Raw genomic sequence first — 23986 nt, 5'->3', positions numbered from 1 at the left:
TCAAGCATATAGAGAGTTGGACTGTGCGGCTTCTTTCGACAGGGGAAAATGAGGTATTTATTAAATCAATTTTGCAAGCAATCCCGATATATGCTATGCAATGTTTTCTATTGCCGATTACTTTGTGTCGAGAATTAGAGGGTATTATGAGTAAATCCTGGTGACGCAATAGTAGAACAAAGAGGAGGATACATTGGTGCCAACAAAAACTATTATGTATGTCGAAATGTGATTGTGGCTTAGGCTTTCGGGATTTAGGCAAATTTAATATAACATTATTAGCGAAATAGGCATAGAGATTGTCGATGAAGCCAGAAAGCTTGTTTGCTCGTGTTATGAGAGCTAAATATTATAATACAGGTGATTTTATGAGTTCAAGATTGGGGTCTTACCCTTCATATACCTAGCGGAGTATTTGGAATGCTTGAAGGCTTTTAGATGATGATTGTAGGTAGAGGGTGGGCAGTGGGGAGGTGATAACTATCTAGAATGATTCATGGCTACCGGTAACTAGACAAGGAAGGGTGAGGGGTCAAGACATCAATATTAATTATACATTAGTGGTAGACTTAATTGATGCAAACTCGGCTATCTGGAAATTAGATGTGTTGAATAAGTTGTTTGATAGTGAGTAGGTGAATAAAATTGTGTCAATTCCACTCTCTCGGTTTGTTCGAACGAATAAGCTGGTGTGGTGAGGGATAATACTGGAGGTAATTTGGCCAAGAATGGATACATGTGGCTCATGGCACAAAACAATGATACAACAAATAAAAATACAATGCTAAAGGCTTTTAACAAAAAGAACAGTGGAGCCTAGATGTTGATAGCAAAATCAAAATTAAATGTTAGAAGATTGCTAATAATTGTTTGCCTACTTTTGTAATCTTTAGCTGAGGAGAATTGTTGCATGGAGCTATTGTCCTATTTGTCGGAGGGCTGAGGAGTCAGTCACACACGTGTTTAGAGACTGCCTAGTAACAAACCAAATCCTACATGAGCTAGAAGTGTTGTTTTCATCCTCTAACAAAACGAACAATTGGAAGTTGTGGTTAGCCCATGAATTGTGATGATGTGTATATGTTGTTTATAGAAAGTAAGTTGTTTTTCATGTATGGAGTTGTGATGATGTGTATATGTTGTGACCACGTGTTTAAAGATGTTTTAGATATGCTTAGAATGGTGTTTGGAACTTGTTTATAATGTCCCCTAATGTATTGAGATGATTTGGTAATACTACTGGTACAAGTGGACAAATGTGTCGGTACAATTAAGTCAATAGACAATGAGAAATAGCAGGGCCTTATACCAGTAGAAGTCAAACTTCTACAAGTACAAGTATATTAAAACAGGTTCTCTCCTTTGTTTTGACTCCCAGAAACTCGAATTTGGTCCTGATCATCCCCAAACACCTAGAACTTAGTTTAAAATGATTCTAAAGTGTTTTAAATGACTTTTAAATGTTTATAGACCAAATGAATGTTTTGTTTATTGTGATATTTGATTGATGCTTGTTTTGATTATTTAACAGAAGCTAATTCGAGTTGCTTCGACAATCAATTTGGTGTTTCATATTCAGACCTGACAGTTGAGTTGGGTGTGCATTGCTACATCACTTGTTAAGGATACATGTATGGGACACATGGAGATGGCATACCAATTGAGTTCGCTGAGCATATTGAATGAGGCAAGTTCGTTGTTGCTAGCTGTAACTTCGTTGATGTTCGAGTAATTTCACATAAGTTTGTAAATTGACTATTTGTAAATTTTGTAATATTAAAATTTCAAAATTTGAAATTTGAGTTTTAATATTTAAAGTGGGCTTTGAATATAGATTTGTTAAAGTTTTGAGAGTGTGCACTAAAACATGCTAATAATTAAAGCACCAACTATGCAAATTACCCGAAATTTAGTTGAAATGAGAGTTAAATTACTTGTAACCCGTAAAACTTGAAAAACAAAAATTGTAACACTCTTGTGTTACAGTTACACAGTGACTCACAATGATGTCGTTGTGGCATCCGAAGTACAGGGAGAGTGGGTAGAACGCTGCTTTTTCAGGATCCAATGGAAATGGATATGAATTACACGCAAAAGCAACGGGAGAGGTAAAAATACCGGGGAATCCCTGATACTTAGGAATGGATTGCATTTCGGCCCTCTACTGAAAAAATTAACAAATTAACCCTTATACATTTTGAAATGTACAAATTAGTCTGTTCATTAAAATTTTCTGTTAAATAATGACGTTGATCATGCTGAAAATTATTTTTTATGGGTAAACTATAAAAATTGTCACCTAACTATACATTTTATTCTATTTTGGTTACCCAACTATTAATTTTTTCGATTTAATCACAAAATTTAATATTTTAATCACTTTGAGCTTATTTGAGCTTTTTTTATTGGTCTAGTAATAAAATTAGCTTTATAATGTTTACACATTCTATCAATTTGATCATAAATATAAAAAATCAATAAATTTAGTCCTAAATATTTCAAAAATTTATCAATTTTGTCCTAACTATAAAAATTTTAAAAATATATATATTTTAAAAGAAAGTTCATTTTTAGTCCTTTATAACCTATTGACTAACTAGTGATGGCAGTGAGGTAGGTAGTCTTTTGCTTGCCTTGCCTCACCCTGATGCTCTACCACCATGCTTCGACTTTAAAAAATTTAACCCACTCCAAACCCAAACCTGAAAATTAATAGCATAACTAGCTCTAATCTGATCCGACCCAAGTTTAATTTTATTTTTAATTTTTAGTAGAATTGTGATTAATTAAAAAATTAAAAATGAAAGGTTTTTGGTATCATTTTTTTTATTAGATTTTCTTAATTATTTATCTCTGGAATTGTGTGTTAATGCATATTTACACACATGTTGTGGTTATAGTACAAAAGAGAAAAGAACGAACAAAGATTCTTTTAATAAATTACTAAATTAAGAAATAGAAAATAGGGGAAATAACCTTTCAAGGTGAAAGGGGACTAGTATAGAGACAATAGAATGAGACCAGTAGTAATAAATTTTAAGGATTTTTAATTTAATTTAATTAATATTAAATATGTATAGAAGGTAATTTCATAAACATCTCGAAGCGTGGGGGGCCGTTTCATTCGAAACCCGACTCAACAATTTTTAAAATTTAACCCACCCTGCCTTGACCCCAACTACAAAAAAAACCTCCGACATTATTAGGTCAAATCAGCTCAAAACCTGTTTGATTCGATTTTTTTTGTCATTCTTATGGCTAACCCATGTGAGATATTAAAATAATAAAAAAAAGTACCCTCTTTCAAGTCACTTGCAAAAAACACTAAAAAATTAGGATAAAACACAAAAAATTTAAGAGCCAAAAGAAAATAAAGGCGTTAAATTGTTCGGGTAGTAATGCATCAAATTATTCTATATAGGTTCCAAATCAATTAGTTTGGTCCAGTGTGAAGCTTAAATTATAGTAAAAAAAATTGTAGTAGGTGATTTGAAAGCGGGTACTATTTGTCTTATTTCAATATTTCACATGGGTTAGCCAATGGGTTATAAAAGGCTAAAAATAAAATTTAAAAAATATTTTTTAAAATTTTAGAGTTAGTACTAAATTGATAGATTTTGTAAATATTGAGGGTGAAATTTATTATTATTTTTAGAATTAGAACTAAAATAATAGATTTTGTAAACATTGAGCGTTAAATTTGTTGAAGCTTTTTTATATTTGGGATCAAGTTGATAAAATATGTAAATATTAGAGGGCTAATTTTGTTACTAGCCCAATAAAAAAGCCCACATCAGAGTAACTAAAATATTTAATATTGAAAAATTTGTGATTAAATTAAAAAAATTGTGTGACTAAAATAGAACGAAAGGCATAGTTAGATGATCATTTATAGTTTAATCAAAAAAATAATTTTCATCGTGAATTTTAAAAAAAATTTAAGGAGGTGTTAATTTGCAAGTTTCGAAATATATAAAGATTAATTTGTCTATTTTTTCAGTAAAGGGGCCAAAATGAAATCTTCCCTTAAGTTCAGGGGCTTCCCTGGTACTTTTACCGACGGGAGACAATGATAAACTATTAAAATCATAAAATGACGTATTCGATAAACTCTACAGTGGACTGCCTGTTCAGCTAATTTTGATTTTCTTTTGGCAACTGAGACAGACAATCAAGAGTTAGAAATGATAAGGGCTCTGGTGAGGAAAGCAGCTTCAACTTCAGCTTTTGGGAGTGCAAATTCAGCCCCATGTCTTATTGCTAATCCAATCCACCACCTACAGACCAAACACTTCTCCATAGGAATCCTCCCTGATGGGGTCAATCGTAGCTCCGACAATTTTGTCCAGAATTCCGATGCCATGGAACGTCTCTTGTCTGACCTTCAATCCCATATCAACAAGGTTCCTTCCTCTTTTCCCTTTAAAATTTATACCCAATTCTTCTCTTAGTGCTATCACTTTAAAACAAATAAATCATTTGATTTAAGGTTCTTGCTGGAGGAGGAGAAACTGCTGTGAAAAGGAACAGGAGCAGAAATAAGCTTCTCCCTAGGGAACGAATCGATCGTCTTCTTGACCCTGGTTCTTCTTTCCTCGAATTGTCTCAGGTTCTTTTTTCCTTTTCTTCTCTTCTAAATTGGGTCTTTTTTTTTTCCTTTTTTAATCTGGCGGGTTCTGCTTTCTTATTGAAAATTTAATGTAAAAAGCTTGCAGGGCATGAATTATACGAAGACCCTTTACCATCAGGTGGAATAATAACAGGAATTGGTCCAGTTCATGGGAGACTTTGTATGTTTGTGGCTAATGACCCGACTGTTAAAGGAGGAACTTACTATCCTATCACCATTAAGAAACATCTAAGAGCTCAAGAAATTGCTGCTCAATGCAAATTACCTTGTGTTTATTTAGTTGATAGTGGGGGTGCTTTTCTTCCAAAGCAAGCTGAGGTTTTTCCAGACAAGGAAAATTTTGGTAGAATTTTTTATAATCAAGCTACCTTGTCTGCTCAAGGCATTCCTCAAATTGCATTGGTTTTAGGCTCTTGCACAGCTGGGGGTGCCTATATTCCTGCCATGGCTGATGAAAGTGTGATGGTTAAAGGAAATGGTACCATTTTTCTAGCTGGACCACCTCTTGTCAAAGTTAGTTCTTCCAATGCACTTATCTCTTCCAATGTGTTTTTGTTTGGATTAGATGATACTTAAAAGGGAAGTTTTGACAGGCTGCTACAGGAGAGGAAGTGTCTGCAGAGGATTTAGGGGGTGCTACTGTTCATTGTAAGACCTCTGGGGTTTCAGATTATTTTGCTCAAGGTATTGTTTCCTTATCCTCTGTTCCAGCTGCTGGAATCACTGAACTTTAGCATGATGTGAGCGTTTGCAATTATTTTTTTAATATCTTTCTTCAGATGAAATGCATGGACTTGCTCTCGGGAGGAATATTGTTAAGAACTTGCACTTGGCTGGGAAGCAAGGGATGTTGAGTTCATCTCCACCCGCAAACCTTGAATTTAAAGAACCATTGTATGATGTTAAGGAACTCCGTTCCATTGCACCAGTAGACCACAAGCAGCAGTTTGATGTTCGATCAGTTATTGCTCGAATTGTTGATGGAAGTGAGTTTGATGAGTTCAAGAAATTGTATGGAACTGTGAGGACTTGCATATATCTTGGATTTTCAATTCTTTTTTCCTATAATATGCATGAACCTTCTAACCTTGATGATGTTGGTGCAGACACTTGTAACAGGTTTTGCTAGAATTTACGGACAACCTGTAGGGATCCTTGGTAATAATGGGATATTATTTAACGAATCTGCACTTAAAGGAACCCATTTCATCGAACTTTGTTCTCAGCGTAACATTCCTTTGGTCTTTCTTCAGAACATCACTGGGTTTATGGTACATGGTCCCACTATTTCTTTCGTTACTTTTTTGATGGAAGTCTATCTAATGTGTTCTGTTGTTGCATTCACGAATCATGCAGAGTGTTGCTCATCAAACTGATTTAGTAGAATTTATGCACTTGGTTTGAAATGACTGCATGTGATTATTTATTTATTAGCACTACCATACTGATTATTTTTTTACTTCATTTGCTAGGTTGGCTCAAGATCCGAGGCAAATGGTATTGCAAAATCTGGAGCAAAATTGGTGATGGCAGTTTCTTGTGCAAAGGTAGGTACCATCTTCCAGATTTGTTTATTGGTTCTGTATCATTCTTATAATATACACTGACTGGACCATGCATAAATAAGTTGCATTTTTTTTCTTTTACCTCCATAGTTGTATAAATGTTGCATCGTCTACTTTGACATATATCACCTGGGGTACATGATAAAAATCAACAGCCGGAAATGTCTATAATTTTTACTTTAGCATCTCTCTTGAATGATGATTTTACAGGTGCCAAAAGTGACTATTATGATTGGTGGAAGTTTTGGTGCGGGAAATTATGCAATGTGTGGCCGTGCTTTTAACCCAAATTTCCTGTTCCTTTGGCCAAATTCAAGAATATCTGTGATGGGCGGTGCACAGGTGAATCAATACGTTCTTACATAATAAGAATAGTTAAATCTTCTCTGATCTAAGAATTTGGATTTCTGTCATCCTATAATTGTGTACAATATATCATGAAATTTCATCATGCTTGCAGCTTACTTGCCTTCTAAATAAGTGGGATTGTTTGTCGTTATCTACTGAAACATGAATTGATGTGCTGCATTGAAATTATTATAAACTCCACAATCGTCCATCCTCCATTCTGCTTTAGGTAGCCAGACATTTTAATAGTTATGCAGACATCTGTTGACTATCTTGTCAGTTTTGTTTACTTGGAACTTTTGGAGTTTTGGCTGATTACTGAACTATTCCGGAAACAATTAGGCTGCTGGAGTGCTGTCTCAAATTGAAGGGGCCAACAAGAAAAGGCAAGGAATTCAGGTAAGCTTTTAGTTTCTTATTGAAGAGTGAATGTTTGTTTTTCTTCTATTGCATCGCAAAGTGCTTATATTCGTATGCTTATTTCTCTGTGCTTGCACATTTTGGTACTATAGTGGACAAGTGAGGAAGAAGAGAAGTTCAAGGCTAAGGTTATGGAGGCATATGAGAGAGAGGGGAATCCGTACTACTCAACAGCTAGGCTCTGGGATGATGGTATTATAGATCCTGCTGATACCAGGAAAATTGTGGGGCTTTGCATCTCTGCTTCCATGAATCGCCCATTAGAAGATACCAAATATGGTGTTTTCCGAATGTAAATGGAATCATTAACTTGTCAATCCGTACTCTTCTAACCTGAAAAGAAAATATGGGAAACAGGAAGACTATGCAATAAAAAATCTGTATAATAATGCAATGCATGTCATGATCAATAATTCCTTGTTTCAAATGTAAAAGTCCTGTTGTAAGGTTTCGGTGTCTTTGATTGAGGTCAACATGTCAAGTTTATATTCATGATGCTTGTGGTACCATAAGCCCGTATTAGCTCACTAGGTTCAGGTTTTCTTTGCAATGTGCCACCTTGTTATTCAAATATTAGCCACCGGAAACACGCTGGCATCGTCATGTTTATTTTATGATCGTTCTAAAAACTCAAATCTTCGGATACTCACACCTTGAGGCCTTTTGGTCAAGGACAAGCGGTTTCCATAAGCTTAATCCAGGATTAACCAAGTAATCGGTTGGTTCATGCCAACATTAAGGTAGTCGAATTCAGCTCCACTAGTGAATGGAACCATAATAGATTAGGAGTTTCATTTAATCTCAAAGTGTGAGACTGAGTGAGTGCATGTGGAGTTGTTGTGATTGGGAGTGGCTGAATCCAATTAGGGAAAGGGGCTTATTGGGCCCATGCCCATCCTCAGAGCCACCTAACAAACCAGACTTAATAGGGGCCCACCTTTTTTTTTTGTCTGAGATCGAAAAATCAACAGAACAGAAAGAAAACGTGATATTTATTTAGTAATCTCAGCATCTCTTGTTGTCAATTCAATTCATTTCCTTTGTTTTATGGTGAGCGCCTGCTGATACGGAAAAAAAACAGTAAGCAATTCTGCCTGAACCAAACCGAACCAAACAGATTCCTCTTTCTTTCTTACTTCAGTAATGGCTTCTTCTGCTTCGATTACTCCGTCTTATTTTGCTTCCAGCAGCCTTCCTCCCCGCCCCATTTCTTCTCACTTCCCCTTTAACCTCAACTCTTCAACCTTCTTCTTTCCTTTGAAAAATGGGTCCTTCAAGCTTCGTAATGCCCCTCCTCTCTCTCCTAAGGTCCTTTCTGCTCGTGCACCCAAAGGTATTCTCTTTCTCCTCTCTACTTTTTGAATTGGTGGGTATTTCTTTGATCTGATTCTACCACTTACCATACTACTGGATATATTATTCCATTTTTGTTGAATGGTGGCGTATCCCGTGATGCTTGATTATTGGTTGCCCAGAAACTTGAAGAAAGAAAACACTAGAGGCAAAATGTTACAAATCTAGCTTAATGCAATCAGAGTGCGTCTTTGTTCAAATATTCACTTGATCCCAGTTGTAATTACTAGCCACAAAACTAGGAAATTGTTTGACTTAGAAGATTTGGTGATTTCAATCAAGTGTTAAAATGTTGGTTTTCAACCTTCAATGAAGCCTTGATTTACAACTGTGAGCATCGTAGATCACTCACTTTTCCCTATGTTTGGTGTTTTTTATTTGGAAATAAGATGCTAATTAAAGATGTGTAAAGTTGGCGGAATTTATAACAGCAAACAAAGGCCTTTCACTGATACTTTCCTAAAGCTTTTCACAAAAAAGCTCGATCATTAATTTCCTTCCCTGAACAGCTCCATGAACAAGACATTCACGGAGGAAAAAGAAAGAGTAAAAAATAGCTCCATAATATGAGGGAATTTTCGGATTAATTTCATAGTAATTAGTAGGTGGGTATTTGGAATTTTTTTTGTCTCTTTATGACTTTAGCTGGATGAATCTGATACTGGATCTACAAATATACTGATTGTATGCAACACAGCTATGTGTAGATCCAAAGTCCGAACCAATTCCGTGAAGATTTGTTGCTCTGTATCCTGGTAGATTAGACCCGAGGGTAATTTTTTCACATGCTGTGAAGATAAACTATATGCGAGCTCTTTGAAGTTTCCAGAGGTGATTCCTTTGCTAAAATGGATACGATCTACCAGTTAAAAAAATTATCATTGCGATGTCCAACATCCTGCTATGTTTTTAAGTTTGAAATAATACACCACATAGAAGAGAGAATTTTGGAAAAGGTGAGATGGTCAGTTCTCCTTGTAACCTTATAATTAGATATTAAGGGTGATCAATGTTTTGTCATAGATCATAGTGGTTGAATCAGTTGAGATATTATACTAATTTATTTTCTAAACTTTTAGAAGCTGAAAGAAACTATTGAACAAGATATCTCTTTGTTTCCCAAAGGTAATGATCTAATGCTGTTTCAGTATCAAGACCACAATGGATTTTATAGCTTGCTTGTTTATATTCAGTTCATTGCTTCTAGTTTCTTTTTTGTTGAGTTCTGCGGTGAACTTAGTGATGATAGTACAGAAGATTTGAATGCTAAAGTGACCTTGTTCCGTCGATTATGTACAGCTGCTGTTGTTACTAAAGACACATGGGAGAAATCAGTGTTGAACACTGATTCCCCTGTTCTTGTAGAATTTTATGCAAGCTGGTGTGGCCCCTGTAGAATGGTCCATCGGATTATTGATGAGATTGCAGGAGAGTATGCCGGGAGACTCAGCTGCTTCATTCTGAATACCGACGATGACTTTCCAATTGCAGAGGATTATGAAATAAAGGCAGTACCGGTGGTGTTACTGTTCAAAAATGGAGAGAAGCGGGAATCTGTTGTTGGCACCATGCCGAAGGACTTCTATATAGCTGCCATAGAGAGGGTTCTGAAATCATAAACAATGACATCGAGGAAAGGTTTCAGCTTTTTCTTCTTGCCTATATATATGTTGTTAACTGGATCCTGAAGTTTGTATCTTGGGGGTTGCTGTTAACACCATAGCTTGGAAATGGTTGGGACGGTCCTTTTTGGTTCAGGGTTGTCCTTCAACATTTTCAATTGAAACTGGAACCTTGAAACTTTATACTATTGTATAAATACAATCTTCCCCTTGTGTCTCATGCTCTCATATGTATATGTTAAGGTTTATTGAATTTGTGTCAACCTTTAATTGGGATTCAAACTAAAAACTAAAATACTAAATGTGCTATATCGATAATTGTATTAGTAAATACTAAATCCACAATTTATTCTAATAGCAAATTTTGACTAAAGTCTATCCATTACTCCCCAACATTTTCCTTCACCAAGTGTACAGTTCTTATTTGAACCAAAAATAAAAAAAATTGTGGGTAAATCTCAAAACTCTTTATAAATTTTGATTAAGTTTCAAGTGTATATATTAAACTTTAATTTTGATTTAATTGCACATATTTAAAAGAATAAAAATATCAATTTATTTTTATATTATATATATAATTATTTGTATTGTAATATATAAACATAAGTGTACTATACCGATAATTGTATTAGAAATTTATAAAAATTGAATTAAATTAATGTCAATGAATAAAATTATATAAATCAAAGTTCATGAATAAATTACATATTAAATCAAAATTTATATATAATTTTAAGATTAAATTTTTTATTAATAACTTTTTTTGAAAACAAAATCGTGTTTTTCTTATAACTGATCAAATTTTCAATAAAACATTAATTAGAGAAACACTTTTTTCCTTATTTAGAAGTAAATTATCAACTACGACAATTCTTTTGGGGCCAAATCATTGACTACAATTTATATCTTTATAAATAAGCAAGCTTTGTCTGTTGGCCAAATAATAAAAACATAAAGAGATAATATATAATTTAGCTATTGAATTTATTAATTTGTATTTAGTTGGTTTTTAAATTTTATAGTTGGCTCCTCATGGAAGGATGGGTGCTACTAATAAAGCTATCTTGGTTGAAATGTTGTTATTTGCCCTACCTTCCATCTATCATGTTGATTTCCCTCCAGCTCTTTACATACTTGGTCAACGTGGCTATACAGCCATTCTTGTTATTCCTCCTACGGTGGGTGTGTTCATCTACGCTGAGCCATGCTAGTAAATTAGTTTGGCACTAGCTTAGATGTTCCACATGTTCTTTCTTGTAAACCCCCATTTTTTCTTTTCAAAATTGAATAGATGAGACAGTTGAGCTATGCTTTATCTATACTTGGTCTCTGATCTCTCTTTTCTTTGTAAAAAATTTTCGGCCGAGGTTTCATTGGTGATAGATAGGACAGGGTGGTTCTGTTGTGTATCATGCATGGAGTTGGAGTTTAAAGTTTCCATGTAATTCTTATGCCATGTCATTGTAACTGATCAACCACTAATGTGGAACATCTGTTGTAAATTGATATATTGAGCTAAATAAATTCTTTGTTCTATATTTTGCTCCATTGTTTCTCTTATTGAAAACATAAAATAGATGGAATATCCAGGCGCTTTGGCTTTAAGGTGCGAATGCTGAAACTATTGGGCTTCTAACTTCATGTTTCCCATTAACCTCGTACCAGCTCAAGAATCCATAATTCCCAAAGGAATCGCTTTTAGGGAGACTTCCAACTCTGACATCAATGTCCACCGTAAGTTAGAACTTGGCTTTACTGTATTTTCCGGCAAAGGTAATTGTTTCAGGTTGCACTACAGCTTTCATGCCTGAAGGAGTCCGGAGTCCGCACCACTGCTCGATAAACTGAGCTCCCCTCTGCTACATTTGTGAGTTCCCTTCGGAATGTGATGCTGATTGTTTTAGTATTATTCAAGAGAATGATGAATGATGGGTAATTAAGATCCAGGGTAGCACTATCACATTTAAAGTGACGCATGCCCGTGATAGTCCGGATCTGTTTACTAGTGTAGTTTAACCCACAAAGGTAGTTGATGTACTCTTGAATCTCAATATCATAAACAAGGCCAGGGTCTATGGCTTTGTTAGGATTTATATGCCCTGCTCCGAAATCAAGAGGTGTCCCGGCAACTCTTGTGATCATATCAATGATACGACCATTTGCATTGTCGATAACATCAGCTGTTGTCATCATTGCTGATCGGATGGCTGCTGAACTCCAGTCGCGGTGGGTGGCTTTAAGTAGAGTGGCTATGCCAGCTGCATGGGGGCATGACATGGATGTTCCAGATACGATAGCATAATCTGTAAGCAAATAATCATGGTCACCAATAGGTACAAAGCCTCTGTTGGGGGTCCAAGCAGCCAAAATGTCGACTCCAGGAGCTAAAATATCGGGTTTCAGTATCCATGGTGATATTCTATCAGGTCCTCGAGATGAAAAATCAGCCACTTGGGGAGCTGGCTTAGTACCTAAAAGGGTTGCTAGAAACCTGATACTCACTGTTGCATTCTTGGAATTGATTATATAATCTTTTACCAAGTCTCCATCTTTCGGGTTTACCAACACAAAGGGCTTGAAGAAATCTGTGGGTCGGAAAAACTGTGCTTCGTCCGAGCTAAAGATAGCTCCAACAGCTTCACTTCTGTCCATTTCGTAGTTTTGTACGGTCAAGGCATTATTTTGGCCGCTGGAGTCAAAATCACAGTATGTATTTTCCTGCAACTTCTTCGGGGTCCAGAGAGTATATTTCACAGAGTTCTTTGGTTCGGTTTCCATGTAAAAAGTATATAGGAACATTTGAGACAAACAAGTTTTCAGGATATACAGATTTTCCGATTACGGTTAACTCTCCATCACCAAGCGTGACATGAGCTGCGAATTCCCGATCGATGGTTCCAGCACCGACGGTAGTGATCCAGGGAGCCCCATTGAGAATGGTATACGCATGAGGGCCATTATTGCCAGCAGAGCATGAAACAAATATCCCTTTCTTCAAAGCTGCAAATGCTCCAATTGCAATAGGGTTTTCATCAAACGGAGTCTCAATGAACCCCAAAGACAAAGACATGACATCCACACCATCCTCTATAGCTTGATCCATGCCAGCCAGTACATCTGTTGCTGTAGCATCATAACTTTCATCAAAGAACAGAACTTTGTACATGGCAATCCTAGCCTTTGGTGCCATTCCTATAGCTTTTCCTTTTGCATATCCAAAATATTCAGCACCAACCACGCTGCTGCCAGCTGCTGTGGACGATGTGTGGCTACCATGACCAATAAAATCTCTCGGTGAATCATAGTCATTTGTTTTTGATATATTCTGTTTTCCCTGCTGCATACCTTTGCTGAAGGATCTTGCCCCAGTCATCTTCCTATTGCAATAAGATAAGTTGAATTCAGTTCCGGTTTCACATGCACCACACCATCTCTCTGGCACTGGCGGAAAACCTTCATCGTTAAAGCTCTCGCTTTCAGGCCAGATGCCTGTGTCAAGGACCCCAATGATCATGTCATCACCAAAACCACTTGCAGGCCATAGCCCATAATGCTTCCTCAACCCAAGAAATGTAGGGGTATGCGTGGTGTAGAGGTGCCCAAATGTTTCAGGATATGTAGCAAGATGACCAGATAATTCGTGAAGTTGGTCAAGGTGGGCTTGGGATAACACAGCGCTAAACACACATGGTTGTAAGTGTAGAGGTGCAATGGGGAAAAGCCATCTGGTGATGACAGGGATGAAAGGGTTGACGTGTACCAATCATGATGGCTCGAAAAGGCAGCAGGCATAGCCGATTTGTCCATGTTGATGATGTAGGTCCTAGGCCTTCCTGACGCAGGCAAGGATGTGGCAATAGGAAAGAAAAGAAATAGAGAAATGATGAGTCCTAATGGTATGAGCCGTTCCATTGTTCAAGTCAGCAGTACCACTTGGATATGGTATTTGAAAACTTAAAGAGGATCTTACATATATACACGGATCAGCCATATGATCGGCGAAATTAAGATCACAACTAGTGGATCTTTTGATTTCCCAATGGCCAGACTCCTTCGTAAGATGGATCATTAGGAAGAAACAAGGATTTTTCCAACATTGTATGCCTGATAGCGACCTTAATATTTGCTGATATATATATCTTTTTGGTTTTCTCCGCCCTAAGCCTTTAAGTCAAGACAAGCTTGGGGTCGGCCTAAGGAATCATTGGAACCCTTTGTTTCTGCACGGTGAACTTTAAGTACACTGCTGCCAATTAATTCAATGGTAGCTAGTAAAGAATCCATGAGATTACGGAACCCCATATCATGGTAAATGCCTTTCATGGCAAAAAAGAATACGAAGCTTAATACTGCCTTAAAAGTATTGCACTGAGGTATCCCTCAGTTTTTGAATTAATAACGGACCATCTTGATACAATCAAAGGAATACATTTATGTCTCATTTGTCCAAAAAATTTAGAGCAAACATAAACTGGAAAAATATGAAAGGAGCACTTTTGGAATCCTTTTGTACACGAAACAAGTTTGATGGCGTTTAATTGCGCTGCATAAGAAACACCATGCATTGAGTTGAGGGATTGAGGTACGATAATATTGTGGAAGGGAAGGGTCCAGTAGAGGCGTCTTAATTTGTGATTCATGTTTACCCCTTCTTTGTTTGCTTTTCAGGTACAGTTTGACTCCCTATGTCGTGGTATTACTGCGGTTTCAAGTCGGGAGTCTAAACTTTTAGCTGGGAATCGCATCATTACCCCGGCTATAGCTTTTGTATGTGTATGTAGAGTAAATTTCTTGAATAAAAAACAATAGCCACAGAAATGCCAAGAATTCCTAACATAAACATCATCTTCTATTGGAACCCACCATTGTTTGAAAAGTCAAATGGGGTGGGCACCGAAAGTAGAAAGTAATATTGGTTGGCAAGTTGGGTTAAAAGTTGGCATGAGATAATTGCAATTTCGGTCCCTAATTGTATAGGAACATTGCAAGTTAATCCTTGAACCTCAACTATAAATAGGCCTAACCATTGCTTACTTTCTTCATCCCATAATTGCCATTCTCTACTTAAGGCATTATTCTCTCTCTCTATTTGTAAATTTCACTTGTAATTTTTAGAGTGAAATATATTTGGTAGTGCCCGAGGACGTAGGCAAAATTTGCGGAACCTCGTTAAAATTCTGGTGTTCTTTATTATTTATTTTGCATATTTTGTGAATGTGATTGTAGTGATTTATTGTGCTATTAAATTACGATAGAGGGATATTCTGGCTAGGAAAGACTTGGTATTTAAGTGATCTTCGTGATCTACCTCTCTTTCCTGGGAATTGAACTTAGTGTGATTTTTTAGTACAATAATTTTACTCTTTCACACGCTTCCGCGCAACAATTGGTACCAGAGCCAGGTTCGTACTTAGGGAATACGACCGTTTACGGTACTATTCACGTATACAGAACTATTTACGTATACGGTACTATTCACGTATACAGTACTATTCACATATACGGTACTGTTCACGTATACAGTAGTTGGGATTGAGGAGAAAAATGGCAGCAGCATCGTCATCAGCAAGGACTACTGTGACAAATGTAAAATTTGAAGTAGAGAAATTTGACGGTACCAATAATTTTGGTATGTGGCAATGTGAGATCCTGGATGTCTTATGTCAGCAAGAGCTAGATATAGCCCTTGAAGAAAAACCTGATAAGATGGATGACAAGGAGTGGGCCAAGATCAATAGACAGGCGTGTGGTACAATCCGCCTATGTTTGGCCAAAGAGCAGAAGTACTCTATCATGAGGGAGACATCAGCGAAGAAGTTATGGGATACACTGGAAGAAAAGTTTCTAACGAAAAGTCTTGAAAATAGGCTTTATATGAAAAAAAAACTTTATCGATTCACGTATGCACCCGGTATGTCGATGAATGACCATGTGAACTCATTCAATAAAATTTTAGCAGACTTGCTAAATTTGGATGAGAAATTTGAAGATGAAGACAATGCATTATTGTTGTTGAATTCCCTTCCTGATGAATATGATCATCTTACCACCATATTACTTCATGGGAAGGACACGATCACATTTGATGCAGTCTGTAGTGCGTTGTATAGATCTGAGACTCGAAAGAAAGATAAAAGAGATCACAGAGATACAACCGCAGAAGTCTTAACAGTAAGAGGTCGTTCACACAGCAGCAAATCTGGTAGAAGGGGAAAGTCCAAAGGGAGACCCGCCAAAGATAAATGTGCCTTTTACCGTGAAAAAGGGCATTGGAAAAAGAATTGTCCTAAGCTACAAAAGGGCAAGGCTATTTCTAATGCATGTGTAGCGGAGCATGATGAGGAGTCAAACTTTAGCTTGGTTGGCATGGCAATGGCATGTCAAACGGATGAGTGGATTTTGGATTCAGGATGTACTTACCATATGTGTCCTAATAAGGACTGGTTTTCTAGTCTTAAAGAGCTAGACGGTGGAATTGTTCTTATGGGCAATGATAGTGCTTGTAAGACAATGGGAGTGGGTACAGTCCAATTGAAGAATCACGACGGCTCAATCCAAGTCTTGACAGATGTTCGCTACGTACCTAGCCTGAAAAAAAATCTCATCTCATTAGGTGCCCTAGAATCTAAAGGGCTCACAATCACTTTGAGAGATGGATTACTAAAAGTAGTAGCTGGGCAACTGACGGTGATGAAAGGCACAAGAAGAAATAACTTGTATTTTTTAAATGGAAGTACAGTTATTGGATCAACATCAACAGTTTCTACAAAAGATGTAGATTCAGAGGCTACCAGATTATGGCATATGCGATTGGGACATGCTGGTGAAAAAGTTTTGCAGACATTGGTGAAGCAAGGCTTATTGAAAGGTGCAAATTCTTGCAAAATGGAATTCTGTGAACATTGTGTTCTGGGCAAGCAGAAGAGGGTAAAATTTGGTCCAGCAATTCACAATACGAAAGGAATTCTGGACTACGTTCACAGTGATGTGTGGGGACTTACCAAAGTAGCTTCTTTGGGAGGTATGCACTATTTTGTTACTTTTGTTGATGATTATTCAAGAAAAGTATGGGTGTATCTAATGAAAAGAAAAAGTGAAGTTTTGGATGCATTTCTGAAATGGAAGAAGATGGTGGAGACTCAGACTGGTCGAAAGGTCAAACGACTTCGATCAGATAATGGTACTGAGTACAAAAACGATCCATTTCTACAAGTATGCCAAGATGAGGGCATTGTGCGACACTTCACTATTCGGGATACACCACAGCAAAATGGGGTGGCAGAACGAATGAATCGAACTATACTCGAGAAAGTTCGATGTATGTTGTCCAATGCTGGATTGGGCAAAGAATTTTGGGCTGAGGCAGTTACATATGCGTGCCATCTAATTAACCATTTGCCATCAGCTGCAATAAATGGAAAAACTCCTATGGAGATGTGGACTGGTAAATCTGCTACTGATTATGATTCTTTGCATGTATTTGGTTTCACTGCATATTATCATGTAAAAGAATCTAAGTTAGACCCAAGAGTAAAGAAAGCATTATTCTTGGGTATAACTGATGGAGTAAAAGGATATCGTCTCTGGTGTCCTGATACAAGGAAGATTGTTTTCAGTAGAGATGTGACTTTTGATGAATCAACCATGTTGAAGTACAAGGATTCACAAAAGGATGACAAAACCAGTAGTACTTTGCAGCAGGTGGAGCTTGAAAAGGTTAACGATGATCCAGCTAATATTGAAGGGACAAATGATGAAGAGGTTCCTACCCAAGAACCTCTACAGCAACAAGATTCAATTGCATATAGAAGGCCAAGAAGAGAGATTCGTAAGCCTGCTCGCTTTGATGATATAGTGGCCTATGCACTTCCAATTACAGATGATGATGTTCCTTCTACTTACACAGAAGTAATAAGTAACCCTGATGGTGTAAAGTGGAAGCAAGCAATGAATGAAGAAATGCAGTCTCTTCATAAAAATAAGACCTGGGAGTTGGTGACACTACCCAAGGGAAAGAAGGCAATTGGATGCAAATGGGTATATACAAAGAAGGAAGGATTTCCTGATAAAAATGAAATTCGATACAAGGCTAGATTAGTAGCAAAGGGTTACGCTCAGAAAGAAGGAATAGACTACAATGAAGTGTTTTCTCCAGTTGTGAAGCATTCGTCTATTCGGATTTTGCTAGCCTTGGTTGCGCAATATGATCTTGAACTAGTTCAGCTTGATGTGAAGACTGCGTTTTTACACGGTGATTTGGAAGAGGAAATCTATATGACTCAGCCAGATGGATTCAAGGTTGCTGGAAAAGAAAATTGGGTTTGCAAACTGACAAAGTCGTTTTATGGATTGAAGCAATCTCCGAGGCAGTGGTACAAGCGATTTGATCAGTTCATGAAAGGGCAAAGGTACACAAGAAGTAAATTTGATCATTGCGTGTATTTTCAGAAGCTACAAGAAGGAACTTTCATATACTTGCTCTTATATGTTGATGATATGCTAATAGCATCTGAGAGCAAAGTTGAGATTGAAAGATTGAAGACTCAACTCAATCTCGAGTTTGAGATGAAAGATCTAGGAGAAGCTAAAAAGATTCTCGGCATGGAAATATGGAGAGATAGAGCTCATGATAGAGTTAGCTTGTCTCAGAAGCAGTATTTGAAAAAGGTACTACAGCAGTTTGGCATGAACGAGCAGACAAAACCTGTAAGTACCCCGTTGGCTTCTCATTTTAAGCTTTCTGCACAACTATCTCCTTCGACGAATACGGAACGAGAATACATGTTGCAAGTTCCGTATTCTAATGCAGTGGGTAGCTTGATGTATGCAATGGTGTGTACAAGACCCGATATTTCACAGGCAGTTAGTATAGTGAGCAGGTATATGCATAATCCTAGAAAAGGACATTGGCAAGCTGTGAAATAGATTCTACGGTATATTCAGAAGACCGTGGATGTTGGATTACTGTTCAAGCAGGATAATACACTTGGTAAAGGTGTTATTGGGTACGTTGATTCTGACTATGCCGGTGATTTGGACAAGCGAAGATCAACCACCGGTTATGTGTTTACACTTGCTGGAGGACCAATAAGTTGGAAGTCTACACTACAGTCTACAGTTGCATTGTCAACCACAGAAGCCGAGTACATGGCTGTAACAGAGGCTGTAAAGGAGGCTATTTGGTTACAAGGTATGGCTAAAACCTTGGGGTTGGTTCAGGAGCATATTAACGTGTATTGTGATAGTCAAAGTGCTATTCATTTAGCAAAGAATCAAGTCTATCATGCACGTACAAAACATATCGACGTACGATTCCATTTTGTACGGGAAATTATTGAAGAGGGGAAAATTTGTCTTCAGAAGATCAAGACTGCAGATAATCCCGCAGATATGATGACCAAGGTGGTAACAGCAACCAAGTTCGAACATTGTTTGAACTTGATTAATATCCTGCAAGTTTAACAGTTGAAGAATGCACTATCAAGTATTGTTGTCAAAAGCAGAAAGAATTGTGTGAAGATAAGATTATCGTAATCAAATCTTCAAGGTGGAGATTATTGGAACCCACCATTGTTTGAAAAGTCAAATGGGGTGGGCACCGAAAGTAGAAAGTAATATTGGTTGGCAAGTTGGGTTAAAAGTTGGCATGGGATAATTGCAATTTTGGTCCCTAATTGTATAGGGACATTGCAAGTTGATCCTTGAACCTCAACTATAAATAGGCCTAACCATTGCTTACTTTCTTCATCCCATAATTGCCATTCTCTACTTAAGGCATTATTCTCTCTCTCTATTTGTAAATTTCACTTGTAATTTTTGGAGTGAAATATATTTGGTAGTGCCCGAGGACGTAGGCAAAATTTGCTGAACCTCGTTAAAATTCTGGTGTTCTTTATTATTTGTTTTGCATATTTTGTGAATGTGATTGTAGTGATTTATTGTGCTATTAAATTACGATAGAGGGATATTCTGGCTAGGAAAGACTTGGTATTTAAGTGATCTTCGTGATCTACCTCTCTTTCCTGGGAATTGAACTTAGTGTGATTTTTCAGTACAATAATTTTACTCTTTCACACGCTTCCGCGCAACATCTTCTAACACTGGCATTATCTTTTACTCAGCCATATAAATTAGTATTATGAATTTTTATATTTTTTATAATTTTTGAATTGCGAAGATTTTGGTTTGAACTAATAGTTTAGAAGCTTAGAGTTGATAAATGGATTAATTTGTAAAGATTGATCATAGGGATTAAAATGAAAAATTGTGAAAAGCTAGTTGGAATTTCTGTATTTTTTTTATAATGGACAGCTTTAAAAGTATGTAATACAAATTGTTTTAAAATTTGGAGTTTGAATTTGGAAGTTATGTGTGTTTCGGTTTTAGGGATTAAATTGAATAAAAAATAAAACTTTAGGGAAATTGTGAAAAATGAACAAAAGATGTCATATACATGAAATAAGATGATTTAAAGTGTTTGGAACTGATAATTGAAAATAAATTGCTGTATATATTAAGAACCGATAGATAATTGAAGAAAAAGGAAAATTATATATTAGTCTATGATACTCCTGCTTTTGCTGTTTGCCCTAGTAAGTTCATACGGTATAGTTCTGTATATATTTGTAATGTTTATATTTGTAGTGTATATTTCATGATGTTTAAATGTATTTGAAAATGGTACAACAGGTACAAAAAAGTGAAAAAAGGACTATATTGGAAAATATGAGAATTTTGATAAATATAGTAGATGCGTAGTATTGGTTGAATGTACAATTTAGTATACGAGTGTATGATATGTGATTATATGTTGAATTTTGGTCGAAACATTACAAAATGAGAGGAATAGAATGAACTGTAATAAATGATGCCGATGTGTTATTAAAGCCTGGATGAATGTAGGATAATATACAATTAGCATGCCAATATGGTTGATCGTGCGCTAGTACGAGATATGTGTAAAAGATGTTGTGGAGTAAAAGTTTTGATGGAGATATCATTGTTTACACTGTAATCCTACATTTGTTGTGGATTACTGAGCTTTGCCTATACGGAGACCTTGGTGTGGTGTAGTTTTCGCTCTATTGAGTTATTTAGTATGGTGGAGGGATGATACATTACATGATATGATATTTATGCCTACGGGCTTTACACTTCGGTGTTTTAGTGTGGTGTAGTTATTGCTCTATCAAACTATTTGGTGTGGTGTAGTTACCCGCTTATCTATATCTTATATTTTAATTCATCGAGCTAATTGTTTAAAAGAAAATGCATTAATTGTTTCCATGAGATAAATTGAAAAGGATATGTTTATGAGGCATGGAAAATGGATATGTTTATATGGTTATTGAAATGTTATATGATTGAATAGAACAAATGATGTGTATATGTTTAACAATTAATTAGAATTGACATCGAAATGAATGAATAGTTAATAGTTTATATGTACAAAGAATGTTTACCTTGTAAATGTGACATATGGTGACAAGAATATAGATAAATTAGTTAAAATATAAAAGTGCTTACATTCAATGGTGGAATGATATAGTTTGATTGAGATTGAATGTTGTTTAATGAAATGTTTATTCATTATATATTCGATGACTCACTTGATGATGTGAATTGTGGTGATGTGGAAGACTTTTTAATTACTATATTAATTTATAAATGTGGAAATTTAAATTTATGAATTTATTAAGCTTATTTAAAGCTTTTACTTTGTTTCGTTTTTTGTTTCTTTTAGTTAACATTTTGTGAAACTCGGCGATTGGATTTTATTGAAGATCACACTATCCAGACTCCATTTTAGTATACTTTTAAATGTTCAATTTGGTTATATGGTATAATAGGAGTTGAATTGTAAATATATGTTTTGTTGAAGTTAAGTGTTATATGATAATGATAATTGTATATAAGTAGTTAGCTAGTTAATATGCTAACTTATGGTTTGAATGGTAACCCTTGAATGTGATGTTTGGTAAAATGGTCAATTATGTGTAGTGGTAATTTGGTGTGTGGTTATTTATCTTTTAGGTTATAGATTTGGTATTTTCATCCAATGTTAGATGATTGAAAGTTGGTATTTAGTTGCGTACAAGATACATGTTTGATCATTATTTATTTTTGGAATGAAATAAGAGATATTTTGGATTTTATTTTTATGTGTGATGGTGCCTTTGAGCATAGTGGTTAGAAATAGGAAAATGAATTGTTTTGGCACGTTTTTGATGCATTTTGGTTAGACGTAAGTCATAGTTAAATGTATATTAATGACCTAGATAAAGTTTTGATTTGGTAGCTTGTGTACTAAGGTGTTTAAAAGCATACACGAGCTCACACACGGCCGTGTGTCACACACGGGAAAGTGACATGATTGTGTGCTCTATTTTGAATTGTGAGGTTTTGGTTACACAATCCAAGTTAGTTACACAGTCTAGCCACATGACCGTGTGACATTTGTTGAATTTTACACTTTGACCCACATGGCCTTAGAGAATTACACGACTCGGATACACGACCGTGTGAGTCAAGGCCACACGGTCTCAACTTGTTACACGGCTTGTTTACATGGTTGTGTGACCTCTGTTTTACACTTTTTCCCATTCTTTTCTAAAATTTCAATTTAGTCATTGATTGTTTCCGAGTTGATTTTAAAGCTTTCGTAAGCTTGATTTAAGCTCGAAATTGTATGCAAAACATGTTTGTTTGAATGATTGAGATATGATGATGTTTTGTTGAGTTTTTGAATTAAATCCACATGTTCCTGTTCTGTTTATTACTATAGCATTTCGTAATCCGATTTTGGCAACGGAGACAAGTGAAGGGTATTACAGTCCACTTTTCAAAAAAAAAAATTCTCCATTCAGAACACATCAGTCTTTTGCCACTAAACTATGAAAAGTTACATTTTGGCCGCTAACGTTACTGAGTTATAATGTTTTGGTCACTAATTCATTAACAACCATTACAATCTTAATGGAAAAGTGATACGCCACATTAAGGGCCAGTTTAGGAATGATTCTAAAAATGTTTTTAGGACAAAAACATTTCTAAATAAGCTTTATTTTTAGAGAAAAAGTACTTCTCCCAAGCCAAAAATTGGCCTAAAAGTATTTTTTTTAAAAGTAAAAATTTTAGTTTCTCCCAAAAGTGTTTTTTTTCCCAAAAACACTTTTAGAAACATTTCTAAACTAGGCCTAACTCAAGGGTTAGTATCCAATTTAACCCCTGAACTATATCTAAAATATTCATTTTGGTTATTTTTACAATTTTTTAAACGATAATTTTAAAAAAAATTATCAATAAACTATAAAAATATATAAAAACCTTTAAATACTTATTTTTTGAAATTACAAAAATTATTTTTAAAATTATAATTATGTAAAAAAAAATTTTAAAAAATGAAAACATGAAAATTATATTTAAAATAAGTTTTTTAAAATTTTAAAAATAAATAATGAAATTTTAGATTTTTCTAGAAGAATTTTTTAATTTTTTATAACTTTTGAAATTTAACTCTCAACTTAGTTTAATTTTTAAGGATTTTATGTTTTTTTTAAAAAAAATTTACATAGATATAATTTTAAAAATATATTTTTATAGTTTGAAAAGATAAATAATTTTTTGAAAATTTTTATATTTTTAACGTTTTTTGATATTTTTTTAGAATTATTGTTAAAAAAATATAAAACGACCAAACAAAATATTTTAACTATAGTTCAAGGGTCAAATTAGATATTAATCATTGAGTTAACGTGTCAAGTCACTTTTTCCGTTAAAGTTGTAACAGCTGTTAAAGAATGAGTGGCCAAAACATTATAACTTGACTATGTTAATGACCAAATCGTAACTTGTTATAGTTTAGTGGTAAAAATGAAATTTGACTAAAGTTGAGTGACTATTTTTATAGTTTACCCTAAAACTAATGGATCAGTTTCTTGCATATGATATTAGAAGTTTAAAACAGGTTTATAATAGATATTGAGATCCTAAATAAAAATTGATTCATCCCAATTGAATCCCAAACCAAATTTTTGTTTTATTGTATT

At 35.4% G+C, this 23986-nt stretch overlaps 2 protein-coding genes and 1 pseudogene across 2 annotated transcripts; 2 read left to right on the top strand and 1 right to left on the bottom strand.

The window, feature by feature from the left end:
* The first annotated feature begins 4109 nt into the window (after positions 1-4109).
* LOC107938005 (methylcrotonoyl-CoA carboxylase beta chain, mitochondrial) lies at positions 4110-7455 on the top strand. The gene is made up of 10 exons (XM_016871028.2): positions 4110-4403; positions 4490-4609; positions 4709-5143; positions 5224-5314; positions 5410-5651; positions 5737-5901; positions 6103-6177; positions 6406-6537; positions 6886-6942; positions 7056-7455. Exons 1-10 carry the CDS (start codon positions 4185-4187, stop codon positions 7257-7259), a joined length of 1740 nt encoding a protein of 579 aa, XP_016726517.1. The 5' UTR covers positions 4110-4184; the 3' UTR covers positions 7260-7455.
* A 513-nt stretch (positions 7456-7968) lies between these two features.
* On the top strand, positions 7969-10155 carry LOC107938012 (thioredoxin M3, chloroplastic). Its single transcript, XM_016871039.2, has 2 exons — positions 7969-8296; positions 9616-10155. The coding sequence occupies exons 1-2, from the start codon at positions 8107-8109 to the stop codon at positions 9933-9935; spliced, it is 510 nt and encodes a 169-aa protein (XP_016726528.1). The 5' UTR covers positions 7969-8106; the 3' UTR covers positions 9936-10155.
* A 1384-nt stretch (positions 10156-11539) lies between these two features.
* On the bottom strand, positions 11540-13850 carry LOC107940194 (subtilisin-like protease SBT3; annotated as a pseudogene).
* Between the last annotated feature and the right edge of the window lie 10136 nt (positions 13851-23986).

Source organism: Gossypium hirsutum, chromosome A12 (assembly GCF_007990345.1).
Source record: "Gossypium hirsutum isolate 1008001.06 chromosome A12, Gossypium_hirsutum_v2.1, whole genome shotgun sequence".
Classification (NCBI taxonomy): Eukaryota; Viridiplantae; Streptophyta; class Magnoliopsida; order Malvales; family Malvaceae; genus Gossypium; species Gossypium hirsutum.
This window is presented reverse-complemented; position numbering and strand designations above follow the sequence as displayed.

Excerpts from the sequence above, each read along its gene's own strand:
- LOC107938012 (XM_016871039.2), top strand. The coding sequence starts at position 8,107 with ATGGCTTCTTCTGCTTCGATTACTCCGTCTTATTTTGCTTCCAGCAGC. Across the intron at positions 8,297-9,615 it reads TTCTGCTCGTGCACCCAAAG|CTGCTGTTGTTACTAAAGAC; the intron begins GTATTCTCTTTC and ends GATTATGTACAG.
- LOC107938005 (XM_016871028.2), top strand. The coding sequence starts at position 4,185 with ATGATAAGGGCTCTGGTGAGGAAAGCAGCTTCAACTTCAGCTTTTGGG. Across the intron at positions 4,610-4,708 it reads CTTTCCTCGAATTGTCTCAG|CTTGCAGGGCATGAATTATA; the intron begins GTTCTTTTTTCC and ends TAATGTAAAAAG. Across the intron at positions 5,144-5,223 it reads CTGGACCACCTCTTGTCAAA|GCTGCTACAGGAGAGGAAGT; the intron begins GTTAGTTCTTCC and ends AAGTTTTGACAG.